General features: G+C 35.9%; 1 protein-coding gene across 1 annotated transcript in view; it reads left to right on the top strand.

Annotated features, from left to right (window-relative positions):
* Positions 1-14,884, top strand: part of LOC150106868 (regulating synaptic membrane exocytosis protein 2-like) — an 828,152-nt gene that overhangs the window by 191,463 nt on the left and 621,805 nt on the right. The window contains exon 5 of the mRNA XM_090393494.1: positions 9,608-9,830. Within this exon, the coding sequence (XP_090249620.1) occupies positions 9,608-9,830 (223 nt within the window). The remainder of the gene's footprint in view (positions 1-9,607; positions 9,831-14,884) is intronic.

Below are 14,884 nucleotides of genomic sequence, written 5' to 3' on the forward strand. Positions count from 1 at the left end.
CAATGTGGGATTTAATATCCCCTTAATTTGAATAATACTTATTTTCTTTACTTCTAGTTGCTATATCATCATCCCAGTCTATATTGCCATAATCAAAATCACCCATAATCATCACCCTTTTCTTATTTTCTGGCTAATTTGATTGTGTTTCATGGTCACTACCATTAAAATTACCAGATCTATATCAATATCCGATCAAGTATTTCATTCTATCCTCTATCTCACACCATTGTGCCTCAAAACCACTGCCACTTTCTCTCTTGCCTCTGTATCTTGTATGGACATAATTCTTTTTCTAACATCAATAGCACTCCACCTTCTTTTTTATCCTTTTTATCTTCATGAAATATATCATACCCTTCCAACTCTATCCCTGTCAGGATGTCATCCTGACCAACCATGTCTCACTTAACAAACTGAACAAACTCAATCAATGCAACTATTTCATTTGCTTTGTTTCTTATACTTCTAGCATTTGTATACAAACATAACAGCTCATTCCTGAATCTATAACAAATTTAGGAATGAGCAGTTATGTTTGTAACTCATTCATCATTCTTCATTCTTCTCAACTACCTGTTAATATCCAATCTTACATTTTCCTTGTTCCCAGTGAAGTAATTTGTCCCTATTACCACTATCAACTCTTTTGATAGTGGTAATAGGGACAAATTGCTTGCTTACTCCTCATATCTAATGCCTCAATCACATAATTCCCATACTATCATCAGTAGCATTTCCCCTTCCTTGTTATCCTTTCTATCTTTGCAAAAAAACACTGAATCCTTCCATGTTTGTTCTATTTCTAATGCCTCAATCACATAATTCTCCTACTATCATCAGTAGCACTTCCCCTCCATACTTCCCCTTCCTTCTTATCCTTTCTATCTTTGCTAAAAACACTGAACCCTTCCATTTCCATTCTATTTCTATCAGGATATCATCCTCATTCAAAGATGTTTCACTTATTCCAACAATGTCTGGGTGAATAAATTCAATCAGTGAAATAATTTGATTTCCCTTATTTCTGATGCTCCTGGCATTTGTAAATAAACAAAGCAATTAACTTTTAGGTCTATAACTTGTCCTATCCAAGCCATCTGTTGGATGTGATTTCCCACTATACCTGTTTTTGCCAAATCACCTTTATCACCACTTATCCCATATATCTCTTCAGTCTCCTCTATATCCCAGCTCACATCCCAATCCATTCCATTTCTATGCTGATCATCCTCATACATATATTCACTACTGCTTCCAATATCCAATCTCCTCATTCATTTCTTATTTGAATTTTCAGTGTCTCCTGTCCACCCCAGCCCTCCCTATTTCCCTGTTCCTTTTGCATTTCTGCTCTCTCCATCTCTCTTTCCATCACCAAGCACTAAAGTCTCATGTGTTCCACTGTCCTGATTTTTCACTACACCTCTTACTTCTTCTGATCTCTTGCTTGCATTACACACTGTAATTCCTTCTGGTAACAGTGTCTCCAGTTTACTCATTCCAAAGCCATGGAAATGCGATCTGTCACTTTTGTACAAATCTGTTCTTCCCTCATACATGCCATATGCCTACAAACTGCACTCTCCTCCCCTCACACAGCTCTTCCATCATGCCATTCATGATTCTTGCTCTCCATCTCAACCCATCATTATCATACCTTGTTAGCATACTGACATTATGCTGTCATCTTTCACTCTTCTTGATAGCCTCCTGATATCCATCCTTACATTCTTTTTATGTCCAACTAATTCATTTGTTCCCACAACCACCACTAACTCTTTCGCTTGTTCCTTCCTCATATCCAAAACATGAATTACCTTGCTCATTCTCTCTTTCTCCTGGAAAGCAGACCTATTGACTTTCTCATGAACTAATCAGCTAATAATGGAATATCCATACACAGCTGTTCTCAAGACATTCTTCACCTCTTTTTTCTTTCATTCTGTCTTTCTACACTCTTTCATTTTTTCCACTAAATGTCCAATATCACTTTGCATTGTGCAAATTTCACTCTCTGCTGCTTCTGTAGTCTCGCTCTGCCTTACCTTTCTTACATTCTTTTATGCTGTCAGTCTCACAATGCCACACGCCTTTTGCACCCCCATTTATGCTAGCTTTCATTCCTTTAGTCTGTTTGCAGTCGCTGATAATTCAGTTTTTTTTCACATTTTACTATGCAAACGTGTTGCATTCATAACTTCAAACTATTTTCAAAAAGTCTATTGTTAATAGCATTTGATTTTCATGCTGCATGGCCTGCAGATCTTGTTCATACTGCTGTTGTCTTCCATTCAAGGCAAGATTCAGAATGTCAGTAACAAACCCACAAAGTCCAACAATCATGCAGATACACTATGCTATCAAAAATAAATAGTACTATATTAAAATGCAAGCAATATTGCCAATTATTACACAAAACAGCACATCTTTTCTGAATCTCTTTACCAACAATCATGTATGTTGGGGTCCTCTAACATTTAAATTTTATGCAGTGTCCTGTCAAATGCTTTTGCAAAGACTAGCAGTATCACTGTGTACCCATTTCCTTTATCCATCTCAGCTGTCACTTTATTATAAAAGGTGACAAAGTTACTGAAGCATTACTTACCCTATACAAAACCATACTGTCCTCCATAGAGTATCACATTCCTGAATTTTGTCTTTACCAAAATCTCTATTACCTTGACCATGACTCCTGAAATGCTGATTGGTTGATAATTTGCTACTTCTGTCTTATGAGCCTCTGTAGCTCAGTCAGTATAGATGAAGCCCTTCGGTCGGAAAGACCTGTGTTCAATTCCTGTCAGTGACGTGAGGAACCTTTATCTGGTCTCTTTCGACTAAATGTGAGTTGGCCGGTCTCATACAGAGGTAGATGTTATTTTCATCCAGAAAATCGGGTTTTTCATCCCCCAGAACAGGCAAACTTGCCCCGTGAACACACATGGATAATAGTCATGAATACACCCAGCCATATGCCGGTCTTGAGCCCGGATAAAACCGGGTGTTGGGGAAAGCAATGGTGAACTACCTTGTAAAAATCTTACCAGGAATACTTTGTGGGAAATGCCTACAAAGTCACCTATGGTCGGAAACAACTGAAAGGGAAAATCAGATTAGATCTGTCTTATAACCTCATTTATGTAACAGAACTATTTTCCCTTCCTTCTACTCCTTTGGGATTTCATCAGAATGGAGACTCAGATTAAACAATCTAGCCAATTCCCTAGCATATTCCCATAATACACAAGCTCATATTCCATCCAAATTCATAGCTGTATTCACACCAAGGCTCTGTAATATCCTACATACTTCAACTGTTTCTACCCCTATATCAACATTAAGCCATTATATCTATTACTGAAATATCTTCACCTGGATGGTACATCCTTGCAAAGTGATCACTCAATAATTCAACTAATTTGTTTGCTTCAGTCAACTCCCTACCATCTGCATCTATCAGAATTATTCTACTATGGTCATGCTTTCTTTTACTTGCCACATACTGTTTAAGAATGCTTTCAGATTATTCTTGACTCTCTTAGGTAGTCTCCACTCTCTCTCATTACCATACCACCCACTCTTCTGTCCTGAACTTTATACTGATCATATGGGCTTGCTCTTCATCTTTCTCTTTGAATCTCCTCCACATCTTTTCTTTTTTTTTTTCTTTAACTCTTGCTTAATGCTGCTACTCATCCATTTAATTCCCAATTTTTTTAACTCTAGGTATGCAGACAGTTACTTGTTACCTCAAACAAACCTTTATCACTTCCATCCACTACTAATATTTTTCCCTGAAGATGTCTTCCCATGGTACCACTCTAAGCAATTTCCTAAATTTCTCATAGTTTCCATCTCTGTAATTCCACATGTAACCCTTCTTCACTGAAAATTCAACATGTTTAGTCACCCCCCCCCCAAGAAAAAAACTGAATGATCACACTCACCAATTGGCAGCAATACTTAGTTATGGGCAAATCCTCTAATATAATTGAAAGGTCTAGCACTCAAGATCCTTTAGCACCTTCCATTACATGCTACCTTAGGTAATTATTCCTAAGAAGCATAAATTCTGTTTCATTCCACCTTTCCTCCTTCCAATCTATATCTCCATAATTAAAGTCACCCATTTGCATTCCCTGGCCTATAACAACAGCCAACTAAATACTTTGTCCTGTTAGACTCTGTGTTACACCAGACATCCCTAAGTGCACTGCTTTCCATCTTACTGACTTCCTCTAGTACTCCCACTCTTTTAGGCTCAGTTCATCTGCTATCATCAGTAATAGTACTCTCCAATCTGTCCTAAAATTATTATAACTTTCATATTGTATACACATAATTATATCATCCTCTGTCAGCCACATCTCACTAATACCCATAACTTTTGGCCATTAGAAACTAACCAAACTAAAAAACTCCTCTTTCTCGTTTCTAATATCTGTGGCATTAGTATACATAAATGATATTTTCCTCATATGCTAATAACTAACTTTATACTTTGTACTCAAGTCCCATTCCTATTTTCTACCTAAGGAACTAAAGGCATCACCATTTTCTGTCCAATCACACATTCATTTTCCTTATTTATCAGCTTCTCTGATTTTGCAGATCCAATCCAACTCCAGTTAGTAGCACTTTTTCTAAACTCATAACACCATATCCATTCAAGTGCATGCCATCTGGCTTATATAAGTCTTTTCGACAATCAGATTCACTCCATACATCCAGAAACTGCACACGTTCCTCCTTAACATCCTATGCATTTGTAATTATGGCTCTCATTTGCAACTCGCATCTATCATGCTGTGGCAATAGACTTACTATCGTTACACTCTTAATCTCCTCTTTTGCTACTGTCAGTACCATCTTCCTGTGTTCCCTCTTACCATACTTTTCACCATAAAGACACTCAATGACTGAATCCAAAGTGTAGTCTACCAATTCAGTAGATTCATATCACTCTTCCTCTGTTAGTATGTTACTATCATCATCATCATCAAATTCCTGCCATGTACCCTCAAGGGGTGTACAGGATATGATAGTACTACATGAAAAAAATTACATCATTACTAACTTCCTATCTATAATTTTCCTCCAAATCAGTCTGTTACTTGTCAAGACTCCAACATTATCAGATCTTATATTTCTATTGTCTAAGGCACTTTGTACCGTATCATTCCACCTATATCTTGGTCTTCCTCTGGGTCGTTTTGCTGCCAACCTTCCAGAGAACACTTGTTTTGCTAATCTTTCTTCTCCCACATTTGACTTGTTAATAATAGAAATGAAAGAAATAGAAAACTTGTTAAATAACTTAATGATTAATTTGAAAATTTTTGCCTGAATGTGCCAGGGCTAAAATTTTACAAAAATTTTCAGAACAGAAATAGAAAAGCATACTACACAAATAACAGATTCTAAAAAATTCCACATTAGTTACAGAAAGGTCACAAAACATTCACAATTCCTAATAATATATTTCAATCTACTGTGATTAGCAGATTAAAAAAGTACTATCTCCTATAAAGGACATAAACATAATCTAAGGACAATGAAGTTTCTTATAAAGTTATTCCATAAGAAATCTGCTCTTATGTAGGATCTTAGTCTTATTCAAGAGGACACTGTGCTTCATAGAGATGGCATGTTCAGCAGAATCAGATTGTTTAGACTCAAGATGCTTTATGCAAGATTTATGTTTGTCACAATGGACAAAGGCAGATTTTTCAGATTGTCCATAATAAGACAAGCGACAAGAGCAAGGAATGTGGTAAACACATGGAAAACTAAGCGAAGGAAGTTTATCCTTTGGTGAGAGAGAGGGGTGAAGTTTTTTCTGACTGGACAGTTTTAAAATGTTCACTGTAGGTCAGATTTTTCTTTCACATTAGGCAATGGATTGCGAATAATTTCTTCTTGAGCAGAGGAGGCAGGAATTTTATGCCTGCCTCCTCTGCATTGTTAATGACAACTTCACTGAAATCATTTAATGTAATGCAGTTCCTTTTATTCCCATTATTTGTGCAGTAAGTCATCTGTAGAAAATAAAATGTGGGCACAATGAATTAAGGTCTTAATAGTTCCAATATGTTGACTCGAGTGATAGTGTGATTTTGCATGAGTATATGTTTATATGTTTTTATTATTTTTTATTTTTATAATTAGTTTTATGGGTATTAGACTTGTTGCCTGTTTTGTTACATACTGTAGCTACTGTGGCATGTTTTAGAATCTTTTTGACTTCATATGAATACCTGAAATACAGCCTATAGAAATTCTTAGCTGATTTAAAAATCACTACTGGTGAATGCCATCATTTAATTTTGTCTCCCAGAATTCCCTTATATAGATTCAAGTATGTATGTGTGTGATCTCCAAGATATCATTCTTATATTTCTTTGCTACATCTTATCATCCATATTTGGCTATACATGGCTGACAGGTTATAGGTTTTGTAAACTTTTGTGTGTAGAATTCATTTAAAAAAACTAGCCAAGGAAAGATTACTATTATTAAGAATAAAAAGTTTCGGTATAGAGGAGATTGTCATTTGTTAAGTAGGTCTCTGTACCAAAACTTTAACATACAATCATTCCTTTTCGGAATGAGAATATTTTCATTCTGAAAAGGACTGTTCTGTTCTGAAAGACTGTTTTCATGAAAACAGAAGCATCTGTTGCATTCCTAAAGAATTTCACAAATAGACCAATGTATTTCATTTTCACTATAAGTTTCCACTACATTATCTAGCAAATGTCTTGCTTGATAATGTTATATCTTGAGATTGACATTTCATCAACATTCAGGCTCCACCATGCAAATACTACCTGGGATCTACTGCCATTTTAATATCATTAATCTTATGTGATCTGATCTGATCCATAGTAAACAGATTCTCCTTCCCACAAGCCCATCTAATATCTTTCTTCAGTAGCAGGTTCTCTAACAGGAGAATATCACCTTCAACCCTGATCACCTGATGCTTAGCTTGACTGTTGTTTCTCTCTTTCACAAAACATTCTGTAAGAACACACACACAGTTGTTAAAAGAAGACCTCTCTTTTATATCATATACCTAATCTAATTTATAATTTATTCAGAATATTTGGCTTTTCTCAACCAGTGACTGCTATTACATGAAGGAATTCAAAATCTAGACCAATCCTCTTTCTCATTTGGACTTAATTGCTGGTTTAACTTCATGTATGGATAATTATTATTACTCAAGTTTTCTCCAAGGTGTCTGAAGACTAATTGTAGGAGGCCCTACACTAACAATTATTCACACAATATCCATAACTTCTCAGAATTCATTCACAATCAACTCTGCCCACCCATTCTGCACCACTATCCAAGCAAAAAATTTAATCAAATATGTCTGTATTACCCACATTTTTACACAATATCCAGAGGTGACTCCTTTTTTTCTCCTTTCCTTTCTTGTCATGCACTGAAAAATTTCTTCTGCATAAATCCTGTAAACTTTTCTACAAAAGATTGATGACAGTTCAATAAAATGATCCCTATGAGGATGGAATTGGTTTGTGGATTACCAAGTCAAGATGATAGGTTGTACAGGCACTATCTTGGTTACTCCCTTCTGGATCTTCTTCAGCACTTCCTCAGCTCCAAGAAGCTCCAGGGAAACCACATCTCTGTACAGTAATCCAGATGTAGCTTTATCAAACCTTATAGAGAGAAGTTTGATATATATATTTATTTCTGCTTATCAGTGAGTTCTTCAACATCCAAGTGAGCTGTGTCCAAGTGTTTTGCAAATCAGCATAGCTCATTGAACACAGTGAATGAACCTCAACTACCTGTTTACCATCACCTCTAAATCCCATATAATCTTTTTATCCCAAGGTGTATAACCTTACACTTTGCCACATTAAGCTGACAACATCATCCTTTGTCCATAATGTCAGTAATTTTAAATCATTCTACCAGATTCTGCATGACTTTATTAATTGTTGCTCTACCCAGTTTTGCTATATCGGCAAACAACTGGATACTTCCCCTTATGTTATTGTCTGTAATCTGCAGAATGATTTGAGCACGCTGATGTTACAGGCCAAGGATATTGTTTTGTTTTGTTTTTAAGGAAATCCCAACCATTAAAAGTTATAAACCTCAAGTATGTTAGGGGAGCGAGTGTGCTTGAGGTTTATAACTTTTAATGGTTGGGATTTACTTTAAAAAAAAAAACAAAAACCAATATCCTTTGCCTGTAACATCAGTGTGTTCAAATCATTCTGCAGATTTCTACATTGCCTTTATTTATTATTGTCCTCCTCGATTTAGTATAATGCAAATACTTGAATCCAGGAGAAGGCAGCTGGCCAGTAACACTAGCAGTCACTTTATATTGATTCTGCTTCACCATATACTACTCTGCAATGTCTGTTTATCATCAACTTTCTAATCCATGTTTCGAGCTCTGTATCCATCCCAATTTATGTATTGATTTCTTACAATATCCTGTCAAATGGTGCTAAATCCAGGAAGATCATAGTATAGCTATTTCTCTTATCTAACTCAACCACATTACTGTATTGTAGAAAATGAGTAATTCATGACCTCTTACCCACAGATTATCATGATTTTTATCCACTCATTCCTGAATTCAGTCTTAACCAATTAATTTTTCCAATACTTGACCACTTCCACTACCACTGCAAAGACAATGACTAATCTATATTTTATACATCTGTCTCAGAGCCTTCTTTATCTGACTTTCCCTCTTTCCATTTCAATTTCACCCAGCTAGTTAGATGTGGTAGTCTAACTTTTATAGAAAATTAGTTGAAATACATTACCTTGAATGGATTGTTATAACTGATAATCTGAATGCTTTTAATGCAAGGCTTGACATTTATTAAAAATCAGGTTTTATTTCTGCTTTATAATAATAACAAAAAATGAAAATGAGTAAAGAAGATCAATGGTTGTTTTGTAGTCAGCCTTAATTTTCATTTGTGAATATCTTTAAGGTGGTAGGCAGTTTTCATCAATTCAATAAGCAAAGCCACCACCCTATGTATATCAAAGTCTGAAGTGACTTAAAAAAGTTCCATGTTTGGTCTCTGGAGAAGATCTTCCAGATTATCAAACTACTTTATTGCTAATGTACTATAAATATACAACCTTTTGTGGACAAGACTCACAATTAAAAAAAAAAAGAAAAAAAGTGAAAAAATGTTTTTGTTGAGCTTTTATCTCTCTCTCTCTCTCTCTCTCTCTCTCTCACACACACACACACACACACACACACACACACACACACACACACACACACACACACACACACACACACACACACACACACACACACACACACACAGATGCTATAAATAAAAATGTGCATCAGTCATAATAGAATCAGAATGAAATATTATGTGATTCACTGTAGCTGTTGAAGTTAAATCAAGTATTTTCACATTATATATATATATATACACATTAAATTAATGATATAATTATTAGACTGTTTTGCTTGGTGATATTTTAATGTATAACTATCAAACAATTAATACATTTTTTTGGCTTCATGAATTTGTTACAATTAGCTGTTACAATTTAACTTCCATGCATTTAGCATCCTGTCTCCTGGCAGCCATCAGCAGACGGCACAAAAATGATAGGCCACATGATACTGAAAAAGTCATTAAAAGAAGGCATGGATAGCAACAGTTCAAGTGCTACTATTTTAGGTTTGAAAGTAGTTGGTGGACGGATTATGGATTCTGGTCAGTTAGGTGCTGTTATAGAAAAAGTTAAGAGAGGAAGTATAGCAGATACTGTTGGTCACTTAAGACCAGGTAAAATTGCAGATATTGCTGAATCTATATCTGGTTGTTTTTATTAAAATAAACATACTTAATGAAAGGTTAATGAAATTAAAATCATATAATATATTTTTGTAGTAAAGCATTTAATTTGAATTTCATTAATTTCATATATAATTAATATAATCTTTTTAGCGTTTGACATCCTACTTTTGCACTTAGGATATTAGTTATGAATACATAAAATAATTTTTTTAGGAACTTGGCAATGAAGCATTTGTAAATAGAAACCACGTGTATGTCAGTAACTTCTTGATGAGTTGTTTGGTGGATTTTGTTGATTGACATTGTGCATAAAAAGATCTTTAAAAGTTTATTGACCAGATTTTGTGACTTCAACCCAGAAAATACTTTAAGAGTATAGTACATTAATATTATTGGTGGGCTAAGGGTTAGATAATCAAGAAGAGTCTTAAGTGATGGTACTTCTCTTGGGATTTCAGGATTCTCTCTTTGTGCCTTCCAGGACACACAGGTAGCATGGAGAACTTACCTGAGAATGACCTCTCAAATGTCTGAATAGCTCAGGATATTGTTGGAGGCTTAGGTGTCTTCTGATCCTACATGTGGGAATATAATAATAATAATAATAGTATGTAGCACTGTTTTCAATGCAAAGCTAGAAAAATAAAAATAAATCTCTAATAAGCAGGTGGTAGTCTCAAATTAAGCAAGGAAAAGTTGTCTGCCACCTAAATCATAATGATCTATTTATGATACAAATTCTTCATTGCTAGTGATTTAACAGTTTTCTAGCATTATGTGTCATGTCATGGAGTTCATGCCAAAGTCTTAATCATCATGGAGAGATTTTTTTCTGCTTATATTGAATATGTTATGTGCTGAAATGTATTAACAATGAAAACATTTTAATTACTTTTGAATTTTTATATTTTGACTTTTGCATTACATAAGTCAATGAAACCTTTATTAACTAATTTCGAAAAATTTTTGAAACTTTGATACATTTCATTTTTGCCACATTTTCTTGTACTTAGTATTGCTAAGATTTGTTTTTTAGTTGGGAAGATCCCCTCTTGTTTATCAGCATATAACAAAATCATATCATATAACAAAATAATGAATGCTTCATAAAAAAAAACAAACGAACAAACAATAAAATTTACAGTTCATGTGTGTGTGTGTGTGTGTGTGTGTGTGTGTGTGTGCTCTTATTATGTAATAATCCCTTATGAACTGGTCACACACTTAGATTTTATTAACTTTATCATAACTTGCTGTTTAACTTGTTTGTAAATGATATATCATGTGGACTGACTCAGGATCTTCAGTTATTTGCTGATGATGCAAAGTTTGGAAGAATTATAAGTAGCACTGCTGATGCTGAATCCCTTCAGGAAGATTTGAATAGTCTTTTTACTTGGACAAAAGAGTGGGGTTGTTTTTTTTAATATCAATAAACGCAAGGTGTTGCATTTTGGAGTGCAGAAATATAAGGCTGTGTACTATATTGATGGTGCCATACTGCAGGAGGTGGATGAGATTAGAGATTTGGGAATGATGGTTGATAGTAGACTGAAGTTTAGAGAGCATATTGCTAGTGTTGCAAAGGTTTCACATCATAGTGTTTCTATGATAAGAAGTACTCTAACATGCAAGGCACTGGGCAGACCACACTTGGATCATTGTGCTCAGATCTGGTCACCTGGTTTTCAATGTGATGTGGAGACATTGGAGAGAGTCCAGAGACGAGTGACTAAGACAATATCAGGACTTTGGAATGCTGGCTATGGAGAGAGGTTGAAGAAATGTGGATTACAGAGTTTAGTGGATAGGAGGAAGAGAGGTGATATGATAGAGACATTTAAGTTAGTGAGAGGATTTTATCAGAAATATCCAGAGGGGGATTATAAAAAGAGTAGAAAGTGAAAGGGGAAGAACCAGAGGTCATTCCTGAAAGTTGTTATTATTATTATTTGACACCTCCAGGGAGTCCAAATACTCATTGAGGTAGAGTGTGCCAACAGCATTGAACGATTGGTCCCCTTCCAACTACTAATTGCGCTCAAACTTACTTAACTGAGCCATAGTAGCAGAGGCTCTACCAATCGACCAACCTTTGCCGGCTATGTAAAAGTGTGGTGAAGAAGGGTGTGAGGAATAGATTTTTTACTTGGAGAATTGTCAGTGAATGGAATGCATTACTAGAATGTGTTGTTAATACAAGGAGTGTTAAGAATTTTAAGATTCTATATGATAAATATATTGTCAGTTGAATGAACCTCCCATGATGAGACTGTCGACTCCATGGAGAGTGTAATAATAATAATAACTTTTGGAGCCTCCAGAGCTCAGTTGGTATAGATGAAGCTCTTTGATTGGAAAGACCTGAGTTCATGTCTGTGATGGGAGGAACCTGTATCAGATTATTATTATTATTAAAAAAAAAAATGCTAACGTCTTTGATTCCCTTACAGGGAGTAGGCAAGGCCTTTAGCCCTGTTTAACTTTTTTGGAGACTGAGGGGCAGTTCAATCTCCACCAGAAGCCAATTAGTGGTGGCTGGCCCAAAACTATCACTAACAATATCTGACGTCTGGTGAAGAGTGGCAACTGACAAGTTCTGCAATCTCATGGTCCCTAACCCTAATGCTATATATTTATTGTCTGAGATAGTGTAAGTTCTTCAGTTGATTTTTTGAGTTTTTGGGATGAGAAACCTGAGTTTCCTGGAGGAAAAAACCCACTTGTCTGTGCCAGATATCGATTAACTCGGGAACCAGTCGAAGAAAGATTTAGAAAATGTTCCTCTAGTCAGCCAAGTTAATCGATATACACTGAGTTATGCAGGCTTCCCATTATCATCATTATTAATATTATTTATTATATTAGCACTCCATGGAATCAAAAGACTCATTGCCAGATTCACTCTATCCATTAATACAATAACTATCATACATCTCCTTAAACCGTCCGCACGGTTAGCCTAGGCTACGCACTTCGCAACCAATGCCTGGGGAAGGAGTGTCCTAGGTTCGATTCCTGTCGACGACGCGAGGAGCTTAAGGAACCTCCTCAGCCGTAGCCAAGTCAGCCAAGGGCATGGACAGCAGGGTTTTTTCCACCAGTTTATCTGGGGTTTTTCATCCCACAAGCAGGCAAACCAGTCCAGTGAACACACACACGGATTACAGTCAAGAATACTGACCCAGCCATAGGTCTAATTCATCAGCTATGCTGGTTCTGGAGCCCAGATAAAATTTGGGGGGACTAGATGGTACCGTACCTCTCCATAAAGGGGACCACGGCTGTGTATCATCATATGATTATTATTATTATCTCCTTAAACTTATTCACTGTTGGGGTGCTCACAACCAACAACCTCTGGCAATCTATTCCACTCATTCACCACTCTCCAAGAAAAGAACCTAGTCTACAAACCCTTACTAACCACACTCTTAGACAGCTTCCAAGTGTGACCCCCTTGTTTTCCTCTTACTCTCCATGCATTGAAAATTTCTTCTGTGTAGTTTATAGTATCCCTTTAGTAATTTATAAGTTTCTATCATATTCCCTCTCCTCTGCCTGTCACAAAGCTAAACTCTGCAACCCACACACCCTCAATCTATCCTCATAGGAAACATTCCACAAACCTGTCATCAGCTTGGTCACTCATCCCTGAATCCTCTCCACCACCTCTTGATCCCCAAGAAACACAGGTGATCATAGTAGTCAACATGTGGCCAAATCATGGCCTTATAAAGAGGGATAATAACCTCCTATCTTTACTTGTCAGTGTGCTCTTCTGCATCGCTCTGAGCTATTTTACCAACTCTTGCAATATGACATTCATTCCATGTAATTTCTAACGCCATGGCACTACTCCAAGTTGCTTCCTAAGTTTGTCATAATCGCCAGCTTTGTAGTTCTGCATAAGCCTTTCTTAACTGAAATTTCCACATGTTGAGCAACCTCCCAGGACTAGACTGCATGGTCACTTTCCCTGATCAGAGGTTGAGTTGAGCTGCAGTTATAGACAGATTTTCTGATGCTATTACCAGATCCAACATGCTCAAACTGCTGGTCTCTTCCATCATGTGCAGTTCAGGTAATTATCCCTTAGTAACTATATAAATTCCATTTCCAATTTGTCATGTGCTCTTACTAATTTGGTTTTCTTGGTTTGCTAATCTGCTGATGTAGGCCGACATTTTCTTCTGGATCCCCAGGCCTATAGCAGCAACCAACAATATATTTTTCATCATCATTGCACATTTCTCATATGTCAGATATGTCCAGTTCTTAAGGTTGCTGCTCCAAGTATTCTTTGCATTCCTCGTTCCCCCTTTCCCTTTGCCATTCCTTCCAGGAATGCTTTTTGTAGGCTATCATGTCTTAGCAAATGTCTGAAATGTTTGGCCTTTCCCATTTTGATAGTTTTAAGAAGACTTCTTTTTTCTCCCATCATTTATAGAACTTCTGCATTCGTTTTCTTCTGAGGCCATGATACCTTCATAATTCGTCTAAAAATTCACATCTCAAAAGCTTTCATTTTATCTTCTGCTTCCTTTAATATTGTCCATGTCTCAGCCCTATACAATAGTATTGACCATATATAGCATTTTATCAACCTTATCCTCATTTTTATGCTCAGATCTCTAGATGTCAGGACATTTTTCATTGTATTGAATTTCTCTTATTCCTTCTGTTATTAAGGTGCTGATATATGAAATTTGTCTACTTGCTGAATATGTATGTCATCTATTTTTCTATCAATTTTAGTTGTCTTTTTTCTGGTTATTGCCATTGTCTTGATTTTCTTGGGATTAAAACACAAACCATATTCCTCACTCATAACTCTTACATTGTTGATTAGATTTTCTAGATCTTTTTTATTTTCTGCCAACAGAGAACTGTATCATCATATCTTTGATTGTTTATGTTCTTTCCTCCTATTAATACTCCATTTATGTTTCAACTTCCTTGTATATTTCTTCAGTATATAAATTAAAGAGTATTGGGGATGGTATACATCCTTGTCATACACCTCTTTGGATTCTAAATTC

Source organism: Typopeltis vanoorti, chromosome 5, assembly GCF_054136105.1.
Source record: "Typopeltis vanoorti isolate ZY-2024b chromosome 5, IOZ_Tvanoo_1.0, whole genome shotgun sequence".
NCBI classification, from domain to species: Eukaryota; Metazoa; Arthropoda; class Arachnida; order Uropygi; family Thelyphonidae; genus Typopeltis; species Typopeltis vanoorti.